Raw genomic sequence first — 22,227 nt, forward strand, 5'->3', positions numbered from 1 at the left:
TGCTTACCATGCACAGGCCCTGGGTTTGGTCACCAGCCACACACATACACGATGGAAAAGGATGTTCCATGCAAAAAGTAACCAAAAGAGAGCAGGGACAGCTATTAACTACCAGACAAAATAGTGTTTAAGACAAAGGGCATTATATATTAACAAGACATTCAATACAGCAAGATGATATAACAGTTATAAACATTTGCACATATAATTATAAACCAAAATACACAAAATAAAATCAAAGTATATAGAAAGTACTGGCTTCTTTGAAAAGAGGCAGTTTAGTAACCACTCTCTTTCTAAATGTAGGTATATGTCAGAAGGCAGGAGGACAAAGGGAGTGTGGTATGACTGCGAACTCAGTTCCTGTAAAAGGTTTATTTGTTATCAATATACTTGTGGCAAATTGCAACAGATGTCAATTAGTTATTAAGCAAGGGGTACATAATTCTATTATAATAATGTTGAGCTACAATTCATATGTTAAATAAATACCTGTAAGTGGCATGCACATTTCCTTACACAGCTAAAAAGGCAACTCAGAAAATGATCACATACATTGTGAACTGAACAACATTCACTGAACAGCAGTGGTGTTGTTCAGTTTATGAAATTCAAGCTTTTTATTCTAGTAAAAGTCTATGAACTAATATTATATATTTCACTACACTTCCATAGTACAATGAAACCAGTTTTGACATAAAATTTCTAGACAGGTTATTACTTACCTTCCTAAAATTGATAGATTCCCCCCTTGTATTTCTTAGAGGTAATAAAGTTTGATGATTTATTAAAATAGTCACACATTCAAAACAAACTTATCATATATTTAATGATATATCATTCTTTGGGTAAGGGATTTCTTCCCCCAATATTTACCTGGTTGAGAAGGAAGGGTTGTGGACAGAAGCTATGTACATTCAGGACATTGTCAGAAGTTCCTGTTGTGTGGCTTTTCTGGTACACAGTGAGTTCAGGTGTCCACAGGAACAATAGTCATAGATTATGTTAAGGAAGGTTTGGTGTGTGTATGTCAACATTGGGTACACCTACCCATAAAGAAGCTAGAAGAGAACAAGTTTATTTTATTGCCACTAAAAGCCCAACCTGTGCTCTGTCACCCTCAGTGAATGGACTTCAAGGTTTCCCTGGAAGTAATCTCCACTCTAGTCTAATGAGGAACAGGAGAAAATACTGACAATGTGAGATGTATTAATGAAACTTGTCTGTAACTGACCCTCAAATTCTACTTGCAGGCCAGGTGCCAGTGGCTCACACCTGTCATGCTAGCTACTCAGAAGGCAGAGATAAGGAGGATCATGGTTCAAAGCCACCCTGGGCAAATACTTCCTCAAGACCCTACCTTGAAAAAACCCATCACAAGAAAGGGCTGGTGACACTTGGGATATACCCAAAAGAATGTGACTCAGGTTACTCCAGAGGCACCTGCACACCCATGTTTATTGCAGCACTATTCATAATAGCCAAGTTAGGGAAACAGCCAAGATGCCCTACTACTGATGAATGCATTAAGAAAATGTGGTATTTATACACAATGGAATTTTATGCAGCCATGAAGAAGAAGAAAATGTTATCATTTGCAGGTAAATGGATGGAACTGGAGAACATTATTCTGAGTGAGGTTAGCCTGGCCCAAAAGACCAAAAATCATATGTTCTCCCTCATATGTGGACATTAGACCGAGGGCAAACACAACAAGGGGATTGGACTTTGATCACATGATAAAGTGAGAGCACACAAGGGAGGTGTGAGGATAGGTAAGACACCCAAAAAAGTAGAGAGCATTTGTTGCCCTCAATGCAGAGAAACTAATGCAGATACTTTAAAGCAACTGAGGCCAATAGGAGAAGGGGACCAGGAACCAGAGAAAAGGTTAGTTCAAGAAGAATTAACTTAGAAGGTAACACATATGTACAGGAAAACAATGCGAGTCAACTCCCTGTATAGCTATCCTTATCTCAACTAGTAAAAAACCTTGGTCCTTCCTATTACTGGTTATACTCTCTCTTCAACAAAATTAGAGATAAGGGAAAAATAGTTTCTGCATGGTAGCGAGGTGCTAGAGGGGCTAAGGAAGGGGGCGGGGGCAAGGGGAGAGAAATGACCAAAACATTGTATGCACATATGAATAAAATTTTAAAAAGAGGGGCTGGTGGAATGGATCAAGGTGTAGGACCTGAGTTCAAACCCCAGTACCACAAAAAAAAATTCTATTAGCAGAGGGTGTCATGCATCTGGATGACAGAGTGGTTGAGAGATTTGGGCTATGTGTAGTTGTATGGGACAGAAAAGGAAATGGTTATTGGTTATTTTAATGGTCGTGATACAACATATGAGGCTTTTTTCCATCCATTAATGTCACTCATCTGTTCAGGTAAGCAGTGAGGCCTCTGTCCTCTGTGCATCTTGTGCTACACTGAGAATGTTGACCTTTGGCTGAAGGTTATCGCACATTTCTCACTTTCTAGTCATTGTGACTTCTCTGATGATGAATTAGTCGGCATAAAATTTTCACTTTTATGGAACTTTTCTGCAAGAGGACTTTTTGAGGGTTCAGTTCAGTGTATGCTCTGTACTCATTATCTGTGCAGTTTCTTTGCTGGGTGAGTTCTCTGATATTCAGTGAGACCTGCATTCTGGCTAAAAGACTATCTGTGGGCAATATGTTGTAAATTCTCAGAGGTTTTGTGAAGGTTGATGTTGTGCGAAGGAAATCCTAATGTTCACTAATATTCACAGGAGTTCTTTCCCATGTGTTCTTTTATGTATTGTGAGGTTTGAGTTCCAGCTCAGAGTTTTCCCATACTCATTATATCCATGCATTTGTCTCCCGTGTGAGCTTTCTGGTGTTCTCTAAGGCTTGATTTCTGACTGAAAGTTTTTCCGCACTTACCGCATTTGTATGGTTTCTCCCCAGCGTGAGTTCTTTGATGCACTCTGAGGTTGGATTTCTGACTGAAAGCTTCCCCACACTGATTACAGTGATAAGGCTTCTCCCCGGTGTGAGTTCGCTGATGTTTTCTTAGGACTGACTTCTCACTGAAAGCCTTTCCACACTCATTACACTCATAGGGCTTCTCCCCTGTGTGAGTTCTCTGATCACCTCTGAGATTTGATTTCTGCCTGAACAATTTTCCACATTCATCACATTTATAGGGTTTTCCCCTAGTATGAGTTCTGTGATGCACTCTGAGGTTTGATTTCTGACTGAATGCTTCCCTACAGTGAGTACATTTATAAGGTTTCTCCCCTGTGTGAGTTCTATGATGTCCTCTAAGCTGTGATTTCTGACCAAAGGCTTTTCCACACTGATTACATTTGTAGGGCTTCTCTCCTGTATGTGTTCTATGGTGTTTTCTTAGGCCTGATTTCAGTTTAAATGCTTTCCCACATTCATCACGATTCTATGGTCTTTCCCCTGTGTGAGTTCTCCCATGATTCCTGAGGCCTGACAAATGGCTGAAAGCTTTCCCACACTCACTGCACTCAAAAGGCTTCCTCCCCCTGTGTGAGCTCTCTGATGGATTCTTCAGCCTGACTTTGCACTGAACGCTTTCTCACATCTGTCATATTTCTATGGTTTCTCCCCCACGGGAGTTCTCTGATGTTTCCTTAGACGACACCTCTCGCTGAAAGGTTCCCACATTCATGACATTCACAAGGTTTCTCCCTTGTGTGACTTTTCTGAGGCTGAATCATGCATGAGTTCAGAGAGTGGGATTCTCTGCATTCACTACACTCATGGGGTTTCACCTTTACGTGAGTTCTGTGATGCACATTACAAGTTGTCTGGAAGCTGAATGTCTCAGGACACATGGGAGAATCACAGGGTTTATCTGTCGCATGAGTTCTCTGATGTACCAGGAAGGCTGAGTTAGGGTTGAAACTTTTTCCATATTCAAAGAGCTTCACCTTGATACAGTTTCTCTGCAGTTCTCTAATGTGTGGTGCTTGGCTAAAAGATGTTCCACCTGTGTTGTTCTCTTGAGTGGTCCTATGGAAACCATTCCTGCTTTCATTAAACTCATATTGACTCTTGTCTTCTGATGAATGCTCTGAGACACAATAAAAGTTGACTTATCACACTGGTTTTCCCCAGATGTATTGAATTTATAAGATTTCAGTTTTTGGTGGGTACTCTGTGATGTAATGATGCAAGCCTTTCCAAGAAAAGCCTTTTCACTTTCATGATATTTAAAAGCTTGTCCCAAATTCTGAATTGTTTGATGGTGAGTAAGTTCCTCCTTAGGATTCAGGGCTTTCCTATTTTTACTATGAACAAAAGATTTCTCTCTAGTATTAGTTCCTTAATCCTTAATACTGAAGAGCCATTTCTCACAAGCTTTTTCCCTGAGTAAGGGAAAAAGTTTGAGGTCAACAGGTCAAGACTCAGGTAAGCAGGCCTGATAGTATCATTCTTGCAGGAAAAATATTTATGTCCAGATTACATGGTTTTCCTGAAATTTCTTGTTCTGTAGTCAATAATTTGTTGGTGAATAAAACTTGCCATAAGTGTTTGCCTTGGTTGCTGGGCTCTTCTCTGAGAGTTTATCAGGTTGGGAGTCTTCTAAAAATGAGAAAGTTAAAAATATTTTATGACACTTAATGCGTGGGGACTTACATGTATATGCTATATTATGTATTTAATTCCTTGGTTTCTGGCTTAGTTTCCCAACAACACATTAATTCCAGTGTATATATTCCCTGTACATTCTTTTATGTTTTGTTTTTTTTTAATTTTTATAGTAGAAAATGAGAGGAAACTAGGAAATGAATATAAACACACACACACACACACACACACACACACACACACACGGCATCCTAAAATACAGTTTTCAAAACTGAGTAGAGAAAAGGATATAAAGACAAATGAACAATTGAGAATGGAGTTTATTTAAGAGAGTTGGAACCTGAGAACAGGAAAATCAAACGGTAATGAATTCAACAAAGATAAACAGCACCAAGTAGATAAAACAATAATAACAAACTCTAGCATACAGAGTCTGGATTCTTACTGAGTTGAAGCCAGAATTCAATGACAGAATTGTCATTAGCCTAAATCTTGTAGGGGTCTTGTTTTTCCCTTCTATGAAGCAAAACCAAAATAAATATATAATGGCATCAATTTCCTCATGTTGAAAGAAATAGTCCTATAGGCCAAACTAATTGTGTCTGTAGTGTTACTAGAGGAACACAAATGTGTATCTGGAAATGTAAAATTGATGGAATTTCCCACCTAGGTTACATTCACTGTTGTGCTCTGCTTTTGGTGCCTTCTTTGTTGTATCAGGGTTGTTTAATAATGAATCTTTCTTTATCGTCAAATTTAAGTTTCCTTTTTTTTAGTTTTCTCACTCACTGTCCCCAACTGAGTCTTGTCCCTGTCCAATCCTTAATTCTGCTTTCAATCTACTTTTTTACACATACCTATTTTTTATTGACTGTGAGAATCTTAAGGATCATATGTTTCAACCTGGCTCTGAAGACTTTATAGATATGCCATCTATTTTTCATATATTTCTTATATATATTTGAGAGCAAGTATCTTGCTGCTATACATATTCTATCCAAAAATGTCAGGGCTATGTTGCAAGTGCTCCAAGAACTAAATGTATTGTCCTGTGTACCCACACATAAAAGGTCTAAGAGATGTGATTCGAGAACAGATAGTTTTATGGTAACTGTGTGTTCATTATGTGTTCTAGCTTCCAGTCTACTACTCCACTGTACTTTTTGCTCTCAACTTGTCAAAATACCTATCCCCTAAGGGATGGCAGTGTGGCTCAAGTGTTAGAGCACCTGTCTAGCAAGAATGGGGCCCTAAGTTCAAAACCAGTACTGCCATAAAGAAAAAAGTCTCATGCTGGGTGCTAGTGACTCATGCTTGTAATCATAGCTACTCAGGAGGCAGAGATCAGGGGCATCATGGTTTGAAGCCAGACTTGGCAAATAGTTCATGAGACCCTATCTTGAAAAAACACTTCACAAAAAAGGGCTGGTGGAATGGCTCAAGGTGTAGGCCCTGAGTTCAAACCCCAGTACTGCCAAAAAAAAAAAAAAAAAAAAGAAAAGAAAACTTCAGGAAAAGAGAATGAAAGAGAGTGAATAATAATGAAATACATTGTATCTGTGTAGGAAGATGGCATAGCGAAATGTACTGAAAGCTTTTCAGTAATAGTGGGTAAAAGGTAAGGGAGTGTAACAGAGGAGGCTAACCTGATTAAAGTATAATAACTTCATGGGTGAAATACCATGGTGAGCCCCTGTGAACAATGAGTTTACACTAAAAACTGAAAGACAGGAATATAAAGCAGGTCCTGATAGGAGGCCAATACTTGAGGGGGAGGGGGGACGGAGAGGGTGAAGGAGGGTGAATATGGTTGACGTATTTTATATGCTTATATGAAAATAGAACAATGAAACCTGTTGAAATTGTCTTTTGGGGGTGGGATGAAGGAGAATTATGGTGGGAGTGAATCTAATCAAGGTTTATTGGAAGCATATAGGTAAATGTCACAATGAAATCCCCCTGTACAATAGATGCTAATAAGAATGCTAAAAAAATAGAGAAAAAACAGAGAGAGAGGATTTAGAAAACAATAAGCTTACAAGTGAAAATCTTTAACTTTCATTTCTTTTGACTTTTTTTTTGATTTTAAAGATTTAAAGAACTTTAAAGTCAAAATTTGACTCAAATAAAAATCAAGAAATTTGACATGGCATTTGCACCGGAGAGTGTTTTCTGGATAAATCGATATGAAATACCTCTCCAAACTGGCTCTAGAGTTAATCTACAACATTATCAAAAATGCCTATGGCATATGCCAGCATGTGGAAGAAAGAAAGGGATTTGTGTGTGTGTGTGTGGACTATAATACAGCTGGATGGAAGCTCATTCAATAACTATACTCTCTGGCAGAATCTCACACTCTTTTGACACATCCATCAAGTGAGCTGAGAGTTTACAAAAGGAAGAGATGAATTACAGGTTAAAATATTCTAAGATTATACAACAGAAATACGGATCTGAGTCAAATCCTGAATTGAGTTTCAGTGCTTCCTTTCCTTTTCCTAGCTGAAGTTATTTTCATTTTGTAAATTGTGAGAACTACCTTGTGTTTTTTTTAATAGCATTATATATTTACCTTATTAATGTTTTTTTTGAGACAGTGTCTCACTATGTAGCCATGCTGGCTTGGAACTTATAACGCTCCTGCCTCAGAGGCCTCATGGGTTCTGGTATCACAGGCACAGGTGTGTACCCCTATGCCTGGCACTCTCTTGCTTTTTAACATAAGTCTTTGAGACCAAAAATGTTCCTTTAAGAGCCGCTTCATCTACAGTACAAAGGTTTTAATATGCACGTTTTCATTTTTTAACTTCTTCTGGATATTGCACAGTTGATTTACTCCTTGATTAAATATGGTTTTTAAAAATACAATTCATTATTGATAGCAATAGACTAATTTTCTCATACTGTTTATAACTACAGTTACTGGGAACAATAATAAATCCACTTTGTGGAAATTATTGACATTTGCCTGAAATACTTTTGTATTTTATCAGTATCCTCCAGTCATTTTAAGAAGATTTATTCTTTGTTTCAGAGCAGTTTTGAAAAACACATTAAATTCATTTTGTAAAATTGTTACTTACAAGTTCTAGAGTAGAGGTCAGTAAAACTTTTCAGTAAAAGGGCAGAATAAATGCTGCTGGCTGTACTTGCCATGTGGTTTCTGTGGCAACGACCAACTCTGCCTTGTAGAATGAGCTCAGGAACAAACATACATGGCTGGGCTCCAATAAACAATTTTTTTTATCAGGATAGGCAGCAGGCAGAGTGACCTCAGGGCCATAGTTTGCAGAGTCCTATTTCAGAGTTTCAGTTGGTGAACTCTGGCTTTGCTATGAAGTCAGAGAGATAGGTTAAGGTCTACACTATCTAATACTTTCATAATCTCCTTATAATTTTTGCAGTTTTTATGAAATGGAGATAATTTATTTTGTGTACAAATACTTAACATTTCATATTTTCTTTAAAAAATGTCTTTAGCATTAATAAAATGCCCTTTTTCTTATCTATGTTTTGATGTGAATTGAACCTGAAGCATGTGTGGTAAGTAATACTGAATTTTTATGTTTAGTACCTTAACAATTCATAACTATATTTTGAACTTACCAAATTACTGTTTAAGTATATGTCATTGAGACAACCTGCTATTATTTACTTCTAAAAAGCAAATTTATGGCTGGGCATGGCTGTGCAAACCTGTAATCCCAGCTACATGGGAGTGGAGACAGAATAGCAGTTTGAGGCCAGCACAGGCAAAAGTGAGCAAGACCATGTCAAAAACAAACTTAGTGTGGTGATTCATGCCTGTAATCAATCCCAGGTATTCAGAAGGTGGAGGTAGGAGGATTGCAGTCCAACCCTAGCTTGGGTAAAAGGGCAAAACCCTACCTGAAAAAAATCCTAAAAAGCAAAAGGCTTAGGGACGTAGTTCAAATGGTAGAGTGCTTGCCTAGCAAGTGTTAGGCTCAAGGTCAATCCCCAGTATTGAAAAAAAAAGTTATTTATATCCAGGCACCAGGGGCTCAGGCCTGTGATTCTCAGGAGGCAGAGGATGGTGGTTCAAAGCCAGCCCGGGCAAATAGTTCAGAGAACCCATCTTGAAAAAACCCATCACAAGAAAAGGTTTGGTGGAGTGGCCCTAAGTTCAAACCCAGTACCACACACACACAAAAAAGTTTATTTACATATTTGATGCAGCACATCTGTCTTACTCTGTATCATTCTGTGGTTTGCATAGCTCCTGTGTAGACAAGAGTTGAACAACAGGCCTGAGGCACCACCTCTAAAAAGGTCTGCTTGCAAGGTTAGCCCATGGCTGGAATCTGGTAAACCTAGGTTTCAAAAGCATTCCCAGAACTTCTAAGAGGGGCTCACTGAGCCAAAGCTATTTTGCACATACAATACAATTAATGATGAACACCTGCTTTCCATCTCAAAGTCTGCACCTTTACTACATGCTGCATGGAGGGTGCCTATGTGAACATCCCACAATAAAAATCTTGGCACCTACTCCCTAATGTCCTTTCTGAGTAGACAATATAGTCTGTGTGTTTATCTCTCTTCATTGCTGAGGGAATCAAGTGTATCCTGTGTGAACTCCTGGAAGCTTGTATCTGAGTCCCTATTCTGCCCTTTTTTCATTCATTTTGCCTTGTGTCCTTTCTGTAAAATTTTAGCTATGAGTGTGACTATATGCTGAGTTCTTTACCTCCTCCTACTGAATCACTGAATCTGCCAGTATTTAATAACTTACCTGGATAACTCCTGCTTAGGAATTCTTTCTCCTTATCTGATGACCATGGATCTTCTCCTTGTTCCAATGTGAATATCAGTTCTGGTTTTATAAAGCAGTACCCTGTAAACAGGAAATAATTCAGAGCTTGAGTTAGTACATAGTTTCCATTGTTCCTGAACATGAAGGAAGGTACAACTTCAGAAGTGCCACACTGAAGATGTTCAATGTACTTTTATGGGGGAAATGATAATAAGAACAAAACCCCTACTTTTAAAAAATTAATTAATCAATTTACTTATTTTATGGCAGCACTGGGGTTTGAACTCAGGGCCTCACACTTACTAGGCAGGTGCTCTACCACTTGAGCCACTCTGCCAGCCCCAAACCCCCACATTTTAAAATACTCATAAATAATCTTAAATCTCTGAATTACAAGCTTAAATAATATTACATTCTCAAATTATCAATGTCTTGGTAAGAGATTTTATGAGAACTTCCATATCTGGCCATAATAGAGTTAAATAAAGAGGGATTTACCTCTCCATATCAGACATCTAAAAATAATCATATAGAATACATAAAATGAGCTGGGCACTGGTAGCTCATGCCTATAATCCTGGCTACTCAAGAGGCAGAGATCAGGAGGATCACAGTTTGAAGCCAGACCGGGCAAATAGTCTGCGAGACCCTATATTGAAAAAACCCATCACAAAAATGGGAGGTGGAGTGGCTCAATGTATAGACCCTGAGTTCAAGCTCCAGTATTGCAAAAATTATATATATAAATATGTTTATGAGAGTTATATTTACATATATGATATGTATGTATGTGTATGTATGTGTATATATATATATATGTATATATATATATATATATATGTATATATACATATATATATATATATATATATACGTATATATATATATTCCAGAAAATGTTATAGACTTTAGCCATTAGGCAGGGATTCTTGAGAACACAGAAACAAATAAGGTGAGCCCTAGGATTATCACAGGTTACTGCTAAGTGAATTTCCAAGCCACAGCACAAAAAGAAACTATCAGAAATACCAGATTCAGTGAGTTAACAGAACTAAATGTTTAATGAAGCCATGGCAGCTAGATTTCTGGGGAAATAGCTGTGCTGACACAGTCCTGGAGATTGCTGAAGGGTCTCCTTAATTCTGACTTGTGAAGCATGCATGGAAGCCCTGAGGGAGGAGAATGACCAGTGTGAAAGAATAGGCTGAAAAATCACCAAAGCAGCAGAGCTAGGATGTTTATACCACCAGCCAGGGTACAAAATGTCCTAACTCATGACCACAATGACCAGAGGGTACTGCCTTAACAGAGGAGCCAAGTTAGTTCTAATGTGAGCTCTGAAAGCTTCATGACACAGGTACAGTAAATCTTGAAAGAACTCTACTGATTCCAAGTAACTACATTCCAGAAAAGGCCCTCAAATATTTAAAAGACAACAAAATCTAGTACCCAACAGTGTAATAATATTCCTAATATTTCACACCTAATAAAAATGAGAAGGTATGAATAGAAGCAGGAATGTACACGTCCTATTGAGAAGAAAAACCAATCTGTAGAAACAGTACAAAATGACACAGATGATAAAATTAGTGCTAAGGCCACCAGAATAGCAGTTAATACTCCACAGGTTCAAGAAAAGAAAGTAAAACATAAACAACATGACAAAGGGAAGTTACAAAAAGTTCTAAGTTGAAATTTAGAATGAAAAGCATAACATATGAAAAGAGGAAGCACACCAACTGTGTTAATAAGATTTCTGTTGCTGTGACAAGTATCTGAGCAACTGAAAGAAGAAAGATTTATTGAGCCTCAGTTTCAGTCCAAGGTTGACTAGATCCACTGCTTCAGGCCTGAGGTGAGGCAGAATGTTATGGTAGAAGTGTGTGGCTCACCTCATAGCAGCCAAGAAGCAGAGCACAAAGGGGCAAGGGACAAGATACCCTTCAAAGGCTCGCCCCCTAGTGACCTGGTTCCTCCAACAGGGCTCCACCTCCCACCACCTCCCAATACTGCCATCAAATTATGAAGCCAGTGATGGATTTTTCCACTGATAACCCAGAGCCCTTATGATCCTGTCACCTCCACATGACTGGATTTACCTGCTAGGGACCACACCTCCAACATGAGCCTTTTGGCTCCTATCCAAACCATAACACCAACCAAACAACAAATAAGAAAGCACTAGATAAGATTAATAAGCATACAGCTTTCAAATGCAAGAAGGCAGGAAGCAGGGAGAAGACTATCTTAAGTGACACTCTGGGATAGTGCCCCCAGAGAAAAATGACCTAAGATGCATTCATTACTTTAAGACATGGCAATGAGAACTCTGAAAGAAACCCAAAGTGAGTAAAAACTGGGAAACAGCAGAATAATCTGCAATCTGTGCAGTCATATCCAGTAGTCTAACACGTGTACAGTCAGAATTCCAGAAGAACACAAGAGGGGAGGGAAGTAAGGCAATTAGAGGGAATGGCCAAAATTTTCAGTTTTGATAAGTTATCAACTCTTTAGAATACAAGACATTGAATGAATGCCTGAGACAAGATAATGACAAAATCTTAGGGCGTCCCTCTTCCCCTACAATATTGGCATCACAGAAGATGTGCTATATCAGATTTAAATAATTATTACTAATATTCAAGTGATAATTATCAATATTCAAAAAGTATGGCTTCAATTTAAAGTTACTTTCTATACCAAGAACTACAACAGTTTCAGCTTGAGTAACAGAAGACAATATATGCAAATACTGAGATGGCATATATGTTTAAATTATCTGACAGGGATTTTCTTTAATTTTATATTCTTTTTTGTATTGTTGTGCTGGGGGTACCCTGTGACATTTACAAAAGGCCTTATAATATATTATAGTTAAATTCACCCCCTGCATCATTCTCCTTTATCCCTTCACCCTCATTCCTGGAATAGTTTAACAGGTCTCATTTTTCCATTTTCATACATGAGTACATAAAATTTGCACCACATTCACCCTCCTACACTCCTTCCCCATATCTTCCCCGCTCCAACTGTTGCCAACCCCCAGACAGGACCTGTTCTGTCTCCTGATCTCCAATTTTATAAAATAAAAAAATCACATTTTTGCTTGTATAAGATAGTTCTACAGGGAGTTTCTGTGTGACATTTCCATGTATAGATGTATTATAGCCTGAATTGGGTCATCTTTTCTACTTTAGTTCTGACAGAGATGTTAGATCAATTATCACATAAACATTTTAAAAAGCTATAGTGAACATGGTTGAGATAAAAATTGGCAAATCGCAGCAGAGACATGGGAGACATAATAGTAGAGATAAATATAAAGAAATAAAGAAGATTTATTTTTTTTTATTTTATTTTATTATTTTTTTTCATTTTTCTTTTATTATTCATATGTGCATACAAGGCTTGGTTTATTTCTCCCCCCTGCCCCCACCCCCTCCCTTACCACCCACTCCACCCCCTCCCTCTCCCCTCCACCCCCTCAATACCCAGCAGAAACTATTTTGCCCTTATCTCTAATTTTGTTGTAGAGAGAGTATAAGCAATAATAGGAAGGAACAAGGGGTTTTGCTGGTTGAGATAAGGATAGCTATACAGGGCATTGACTCACATTGATAAAGAAGATTTAAAGTAAACATTTCAGAGCTGGCAAATGACTAAAAATTCAGTAGATGGGCTCAGCAGCAGAACAGAGGACAGAGGAAATAACCCATGAACTCTGAGGTAGAACAGCAGAAATTACCCAATCTGGAAAACAGAAATAAAGTCACCAGGACCTGTGAAACTCTAATATAACATCTAACACTGGTGTCACAGGAGTTTCCCAGTGAGAGGAAGAGGAGCTGAAAAGAAATAATGGCTTTCCAAATTAGTGGCTGTCAGAGGTTAGGGAGTGGTAAGGAGAACTGGGATGACTGACTACAAAGGGGTAGCAGGAAGATCTGTTTGGTGATCAAATGGCTCTGTGATCTGACTGTGGTGCTGGGTACACAAATCTATACCTGTCTTAAATGATATGGAGCTATGCAGCTTCCTTGTATTGATGTTAACTATAGTTATGTAAGGAGTAACCACTGGAATACTACAGAATTAGGATTTAGAACTGTTATGTCTTTTTGGCAGATGGATGCCTGTGTCCTTATGTAAAGTCACTTTCTGTCACTGGCAACTTTCTTTCCTCTAAAGTCTACTTTACCTGATATTAATATAGCCAATCCTGCTCTGCTATGATTTGTGTTGTGTGGTATACCTTCTTCTACAACTTTACTTTCAGCCTACTTTTAATTTTTGAGGCAGTTTTTTTTCTTTTTCTCTTTTTCTGGCAGCACTGGAGTTTGAACCCAGGACCTCATGGTTGCTAGGCGGGTACGCTTACCACTTGAGCCACTCTCTACCTCTTTTCTAATCTCTATTATTTTCTTCCTCCTACCAGCTTTAAGTCTAGCTTGCTCTTCTTTCTTTCCTCCTGTAGGATGGAAGGCTAGGTTTTTGCTTTGAGATCTTTCATCTTTATAATGTATGCTGAATTCCCATCTTCACATGATTTTCACTGCATCAATTTGGCACATTGTGTTTTCATCCCCTGTATTTCCAGATGTGTTTCTAATTTCCCTTGTAATTGATTCTTTGATCTGTTGGTTGTTTAAAGATATGTTCTTTATTGTCTGTGACATTTCCAGTTTTCCTTTTGTTATTCATTCCAAGTTTCATTAATTGTGACTGGAAAAGATACGTTATATGTATGATTTTAATCTTTTAAAATTTATTAAATTTTGGTTTGTGATCTACCATATGACCTGTAATAGAGAATGATTTGTGCACACTTGAGAAAAATGTGTAGTCTGCCCCAATTGGGTGAAATCAACTGCGTATGTTCGTAGGTTCAACTGGCTTATAGTGTTCATATTCTCTATTGATCTGTCTAGCTATTTTATTCATTAATTCATTCATTCATTGAAAGCAGAACATTAAAGTGTCCTACTCTTACTATAGAACTGTATATATTGCCCTTCAATTCTGTTGCTTCATCATAATGTATGTCCCTTTTTGTCTTCTGTAACAGTTTTTTAATTAAAGTCTCTTTTTTCTGATATATGATAACTACTGCTGCTTTCTTTTTTATTATTATTTCCATGGAAGATATTTTTGTACCACACCACTTTCAACTTACTTCTGTTTGTACATCTAGGTTTCTGTAGGCAGCACAGTTGGTTCATCTTTTTAAAAGTCTGTCTATTTAGATCTGCCTTTTGATTGGGGAGTTTATTTACACTTAAGGTAATTCTGGAAAAGGAAGAATCTACCTTGGTTTTCTGCATAATGTCTGCTTTTGTGTTCAGTGATTTTCTTCTTGTAAAAACACATTTTGGCTTCCTTCCTCTTTCCTCCTGTGTACATTTTATAGGTGTTTTGTGTCCATCACAGAGACTATAGTATGTAAACTTGTCATCACATTTAACAATCTGTTTTATATCTGGTGTTTGCAGATTATTCACATTTAAAAAGTGATTTTTGAGAAACTGCCCAAGCTATCAAGGGAATACATATTCGAATAGCCACCAAGCATGTAAAAGACGTCACTGTGAAGAAGCAGCATGTGCCCTTCTGGCATTACAATGGTGGAGTTGGCAGTGTGCCCAAGCCAAACAGTGGAGCTAGACACAGGGTCAGTGGCCCAGAAAGAGTGCTGAATTTTTGCTGCACATGCTTAAAAATGCAAAGTAATGCTGACTTAAGGGTTTAGATGTACATTCTCTGGTCATTGAACATCTCCACGTGAACAAAGCACCCAAAATGTGCTGCCATACTTACAGAGCTCACAGTCAGATCAACCCATACATGAGCTCCCTGCCACACTGAGATGATCCTCACTGAGAAGAAGCAAACGGTTCCTAACCAGAAGAGGAGGTTGCATGGAAGAAAAATACATCCCAGAAGAAACAGAAGAAACAAAAACTTATGGCATGAGAATAAATTAATCATAAAATAAATGGAAATAAAAGTGAAAAAATAAAGATAAAAAGTGATTATTGTGGCTTGATTTTTTAAAAACTTTTTTATTTGCTGTATTTGTTCTTCGCTCTTTTCCCCACCTGTCTCTTTTTTGCCCTTTCTTCTTTTAAAGAATATTTTATATAAATCTATTTGATCTCTTCTTTTGATATATCATTCATACTTCTTTAAAAATCTTCCTAGTGGTTTGTACTAGTGCTTCCAATGCACATTTTAAAGTAATCAAAATGAAGGCAGTATACAAGTTACCTGAATACCCATTTACTGTGGCACTGTTCAAGCAAAGACTTGAAATCAGCCTAAGGGCCATCAACAGATGAATGGATATGAAAATATGGTATACATACACAGGAGTATTATTAAGCCACAAAGAAGAATGAAATCATCCATCATGGATAGAATTGGGGGACATCATGCTAAGTGAAACAAGCTAGACAGAAAAACATGCATGGCATGGGGTGTGTTCCCTTATATGGAAACTTAAAAAAAGAAAAAAAAAGAAGACCTGAAAGAAGGAGTCTGGGGACTGGAAAGGGAGAAGGGAGAAGGAGAGAAGGCAGAAGAAGAGTGGATGGGCATGAACAATACACAATGTTTAAGTGTATGGAAATATCACAATGAGGCTGGATATGATGGCACATACCCATAAGCCCAGAACTTGGGAAGATGAGGCAGGAGGATTGTGAGTTCAAGACCAGCCTGGGCTACACAAGACACTCTCTCAAAAAAAGAAAATGAAACAACAAAACAAAACAACAAAAATACTGAATTCCATTAATTTGCATAGTTAATATGTACTGATAATTATATCAATAAAAATTGATGACTTGGACTCCATCAATATTAAAAACTTATATTCAAGTGGTAGAGCACCTGCCTAGCAAGCACAAAGCCCTGAGTTCAAACCCCAGCATTACAAAAAAAGACCCCCATGAAAAGGAAAACACAAGTTAAAGAATGGTATTAAAATATGGAAACCACATATCTGACAAATGACTCATATTAGAACTATATAAATTCTTTTGCAGTGCTGAGGATTTCAACTCAGGACCTCACACTTGCTAGGCAGGAGCTCTACCATTTGAGCCATTCCACCAGTCCAAATTCTTAAAACTTACTGGAAAACATACACACATATCCAATTAAAAACTGAGCAAAAATAAAAACCAAACAAACCTGAGCAAAAGTCATAAACAGATATTTTGCTATCCAAGGATTCACAGATGGCAAAACAACACATGAAAATATATTTGCTAAATATATTTACTGAAGTTCCACTAGTCATTTGGGAAATGCAAATTAAGACCAAAATGAGTTACTGTTCTGTACCTATTATAACCACTAACAGAAAAACTAGTGCCAATGACAAGTATTTGCAAGGATAGAGAGTAACCAGATTGATGGAAATGAAAAATAGTATAGCTACTCTGGAAAATATTTGGCAGTTTCTTAAACAACAAAACATACACTTACCATACAATCCAGTGATCACAAACTATGACACATTTGTACAGTGGGATACTACATAGCAAGAAAAGAAATGAACTACTGGTGTATATGACAACCTTGATGGATCTCAAGGGCACAATGCTGAATGCAAAGGCCCATCTCAACAATCAAATACCATATGATTCCATTTATGTAACATTCTTGAATTAGCAATTGAAACAGAGAGAGAGTGGAAGCAGATTATTGTTTTTGGAGAGGGAGCAGGTATGATTACGAAGGGATATGCTACCACAGTGAATAATAATCTTTGTCATGCAAAAAGAGTTCTGTGATTGTGGTGGTGGTTACATGAATCTCCGTAAGATATAAAATAGCACAGAAGTTTCTTTTTTTTGGTGGGATTGGGGATTGAACTCAGGGCTTCATGATTGCAAAGCAGACACTCTACCACTTGAGCTACACCTCCAGCCAGTCCTGGCAGGGAGTCATTTTCATGCATTGTACCAATTTTTATTTATTAATGTTGATATTGTATTACAGTTACATAGGAAGAAAACTGGAGAAGAGTAAAATTTTTGCTAATTCCCATGAATCTGTATTTATCTCAATATACGAAACTGTTTTAAAAAATAACATCATGGATGACTACAGAAAAACTCACAACCAATACAACTAGTCAAAAGCAAAACTACCTCCCAGGATAACCCAGGCAGTGTCAATCCATGGGCCACAGAGCTGGGTGAAACAGAGAACAAACAGTAAGAGTAACTAATCTCTCTTAACTACAATCTCTCTCCCCCAAGCTGCATGGGGAAATCCCTCTAGTCTTAAGGTTTCTAACATGGAAAAAGTGAGATCAAGGTTTTGCCACCATCCTGGGATACAGTTCAAAGAGTGTAACAATTGTTTTACTTATCATTATTTACTGTGAATGCAAATGAATTGAATTCTCCAATTAAAAAAAAAGACATAGATTTATGTCTGGCTGTATGGATTTAAAAAAAAAAAAAGGAAGTTCCAACAATATGCTGCCTACAAGAAACTTTAATTATAAGGGCATGAATGGAAAATGAAAGGATGGACAAAATAGTCCATATAAATGGAAACCAAAAAAAATAAAAAATAAAAAGCAGGAGTAGCTATACTTACATTAAACAAAATAGAATTTGCTTAAAGATCTCTGTAAAAAGCGATCAAGAAGGCCATTATAGAATGATAAAGAAATCAATACCATAAGTAAATCATAAATATATTTGTAGCCATGATAGAGCAGCTAAAGCATCTTGTAACAGACCTACAAGGAGAGGCAGTAACACAATAATAGTGGAGTATTTCAATGCCTCACTTTTGAGAATGCACCAATCATCCAAAGAAAAGATCAGCAACGGAACTTGAAAATTAAATTACAACCTCGATCAAACAGATCTAACAGACATTTCCAGAACACTCCAAATGACAACTCAACAACCAGAGAACACGTATTCTTTTCAACAGCACATGGAACATTCACCAGGATGGGCCATACATTGGGCCTCAAAACAACTCTCAAGAAATTAAAAAACAAAAACCAAAATCATAGTAGGTAATTTTACTGAACACAATGGAATAAAACTAGAAATCAGCAACAGACAAAATGGTGGAAACTCTGTAAATACATGGAATTAAACAATATGCTGTTTTATACTAAACAACCAATGGGTCAAGGATGAAACTAAAAAGGAAATTAAAAAATTTCTCAAGACAAATAAAAATGGAAGCATGACACATCAAAACTTATAGGACACAGCAAAAGAAGTGCTAAGAGGAATTTTATAGCAATAAATATCTACCTCAAAAAGAAATATCCTAAAGAAACAATTACACCACAGAGAATTAGAAAAACAAGAAATAACTAAACCAAAAATCAGTAAAAAATAGTAAGTGTGAAAGTGAATGAAAGAGATAATAATAATATAAAAAAGATCAATGAAACAAAGAATTGGTTTCTTTGAAAAACAGATGTAGCCTGGTGGCTCATGCTGGTAATCCTAGCTCCTCAGGAAGCAGCGATCAGGAGAATCTTAGTATGAAGCCAGCCTGGGCAAACAGTTCAGAGACACTATCTCGGAAAACACCATCACAAAAAAGGGGCTGGCGGAGTGGCTCAAGTGGTAAGAACAGCTGTTTTTGGTGATGAATTTGTTCTGAGATAGGGTCTCGTGAACTGTTTGCCCAGGGCTGGCTTTGAACTGCAGTCTTAATCTCTGCCTCCTGAGGAGCTAGGACTACAGGCCTGAGCCACCAGTGCCCAGCTTGAACTTTTTCACTCCTCATTTATCTGATCCAGTCAATTCCCTTTCAGGATTAAGACTGGCCTCTGTCGGAGCCAGCAGTGGGACTTTGCCTCAGTTCCTTGGAGCTTTCTCACAAGGCCAGATACCAACTCACACAGGCAAGGTCCCACTGCTGGCTCCAACAGGCCTCTGTTTTTTTGCAACTGTAAATCATGGCTTTTATAGCTTTCTAAAAGGATCTTTCCTTTATTTCCTTAAAACATGTGTAAGTATATGAATAAAAGGACTTTGAGTTTTAGTAATTTGAAAATGATATGCCTAGGTTGTTTGCTTGGTTGTTTCCTATTTGATATGACATATTTCCATTGGTCTGTGAGTTGCAGTCTATTGGTAACTTTATTCTGAAAATTTCCTGGCCGTTGATTGTTTCTTCAAATAGTTTCTTCTACCTTTTTCTCTCAAGTCAGTTACATATCTTACAGTGTTTGATAGATATGGAATATACCACAGTTCTTGGTATATTCACTGTTGTGTTTTTCCAGTTTCTTTGTTATTATTCTATTATTCTACTTCTAGTATTCTTTTTATTCTATCCATCATTCCCTTCTATTAATTGTATTTATTTCTTACGAGGGTATATTAATTGTTCAAGAAAGTTTTAGTGTGATATTTCCATACATGCATAAAATGTGCTTTGATCAGATTTACAGAGTCACTTCTACTCCTCCCTCAAGTGCACAATTCTCTCCTTGGCTTCATGAAGCCCTTGGATGAGCCTGTCAAAGCTTCTCATCGCTGTCCCCATGGCTTTAGTCCTGACACTTCCAGTTTATTCATATTGTTCTTTCCAGATTGCTGTTGAAATTCCTCAACCAATTTTGCATGATGCAGCCTTTTTCATTAGAGTCTTAACCATATTAATTATAGTTATTTTAAATCTTTCTCTTAGAACATTTTAACATTTGTGTCAGAGCTGAGTGCAGTATTTATGATTGCTTGGTCATGTGGGCATTTACTGTTTCCTGCAATACTTTTAGTCCTGCAATTTTTTTTCCTGGTGGTACTAGTGGTTGAACTCAGGGCTTTGTGCTTGCTAGGCGTGTGCTGTGCTGCTTGAGCCACACCTGGAACCCTTTTGGTTGTGGCTATTTTGGAGCTAGGGTCTTGCTGTTTTGCTCAGGCCAGCCTGGACTGCAATCTTCCTCTTTTTAAACTTCCTGCTGTAGGTAAGACAACAGGTGTGAGTCACTACGCCCAGCTTCTTATTGTTGAGATGGGGTCTCACAAACTTTTTTGCCTAGGCTGGCCTGGAACCCCAATCAGTCCGATCTCAGCCTCCCAAGTAGCTAGGATTACAGGCATGAGCCCCTGGCACCTGGCTTGGCTTGTTATATTTTTAAAGTTAAACATCTTGTACTGGATAGGGAAAATTGAGATAAACACTTCTAATGTCTAAAAGTGAGTATGCCATTCTCCATTCTCCTGCTAACCATTTGGTGTGGAGGTTTGCCCGTCTCTTGGAAAACATGTTGACCACACTTAACCAGCTTGTATTCTTAAAAGTGAAATTACTTTTTTTTATGAGCTGAAGTCTTTCTATGTTTCTATGGCCTCAAACTGGGGGTCTCAAGTGATGCTCCTGCTTCAAACGGCAGAGTAGCTGGGCCTACAGGTACACCCCACTGCACCTGGATCAAATTGATAGATTTTGGTGGTGCATGACTGTTTTTTTAAGTCTATGTTTTACTGAATTATTCAATATAAACGAATTAGAGTATTCACTCTTTTGGCAAACTTACCTAAATGTCTGCGATAAGCATCTAATGAGGCAGTTATAACTCTCATTAAGTTTACACAAGTTCTAAATGTTCTTTAGCTTTTTAAGACAAACAAGCTAAAAAGCAATTTGTTGTAAAATATCCTGCCTGTGACACAAATTAACATTTTTCATCATTGGCTTTTAATTTTACTAAATATCAATAAAACCCAGGAAGTCTCAGTTGGAAGCACTGCCTATCCCTTTTAAAAAAAAAAAATCAAGTCTCAAGGTCAGGATGAAACTGAATTAAAATAAACTCTATTGCAAGATACAAAATCACCACGCTAAAATCAGTAGCTTTTCTATATACCAAAAACAAACTCATTGAGAAAGAAATGAGGGAAGCAATCCATTCACAGTAGTTCCAAAAAAAATCACTGAAATGCCTACGAAGAAATTCAACCAGACGTTGAAGACATTTAAAATGAAAACTATAAAGCACTGCGGGAAGAAATAGAAGATGAAAAGACCTTTTTATGTTCACGGATCGACAAATAAATATTATTAACATGACCGTAATACCTAAAGCAATATAAAAACTTGATGCAGTTCCCATCAAAATTCCAATGACACTTCACAGAACTAGAATAAAGCCATCCTAGTCTAGGGCCATACCCCCTGATCTTGAAAGCTAAGCAGAGTGGGGCCCAGTCAGCACTTGGATGGGAGAACAGGCAATCTCAAAACTTACATGAAAACACAGAAGACCCTGAATAGCCAAAGCAATCCTGACCAAGAAGAGCAATGCTGGTGATACCACAATACCTGACATCAAACTATGCTTCAGAGCCATAGAAACAAAAACAGCTTGGTTCTGGAACAACAACAACAAAAAGACACATAGACCAATGGAACAGTAAGCCAAGCAGGTGCTCCCACTGGATTCTTGAAAAGAGTGCCAAAATCATACACTGAAAAAAAAAACCAAAACAGCCTCTTTAACAAGTGGGAAAAACTGGGAAACAGCCTCTTTAACAAGCTGGGAAAACTGGATATCCATATGTAGTTGATTGAAACTAGATCTCTCTCACTCTCCTCTCTCTCTCTCTCCCCTCTCCCAATCTTTCTCCCTCCCTATACAAAAATCAACTTCGAATGGATCAAAGACCTTAGTGTAAAACCTGAAACTTTGAAATTACAACAGGGAAACACTTCGAGATATAGCCACAGGCAAGACTTTCTAAATAGGGCTCTAATAGCTCAGGGAATAAAAGCATGAATTGACAAATGGGATTCCATCAAATTTAAAGTTTCTGTACAGCAAAAGAAAAAATTAACAGAGTGAAGACACAGCCTACTTTCC

General features: G+C 37.6%; 1 protein-coding gene across 1 annotated transcript; it reads right to left on the reverse strand.

The window, feature by feature from the left end:
* Positions 1 to 2,807: 2,807 nt before the first annotated feature.
* Znf782 (zinc finger protein 782) lies at positions 2,808 to 11,492 on the reverse strand. The gene is given in 8 exon segments (XM_074052217.1): positions 2,808 to 3,523; positions 3,526 to 3,654; positions 3,657 to 4,065; positions 4,068 to 4,371; positions 4,373 to 4,547; positions 4,550 to 4,585; positions 9,348 to 9,449; positions 11,468 to 11,492. Coding segments are annotated over 8 exon segments (1,896 nt in total).
* Between the last annotated feature and the right edge of the window lie 10,735 nt (positions 11,493 to 22,227).

Source organism: Castor canadensis, chromosome 13, assembly GCF_047511655.1.
Source record: "Castor canadensis chromosome 13, mCasCan1.hap1v2, whole genome shotgun sequence".
Taxonomy (NCBI): Eukaryota; Metazoa; Chordata; class Mammalia; order Rodentia; family Castoridae; genus Castor; species Castor canadensis.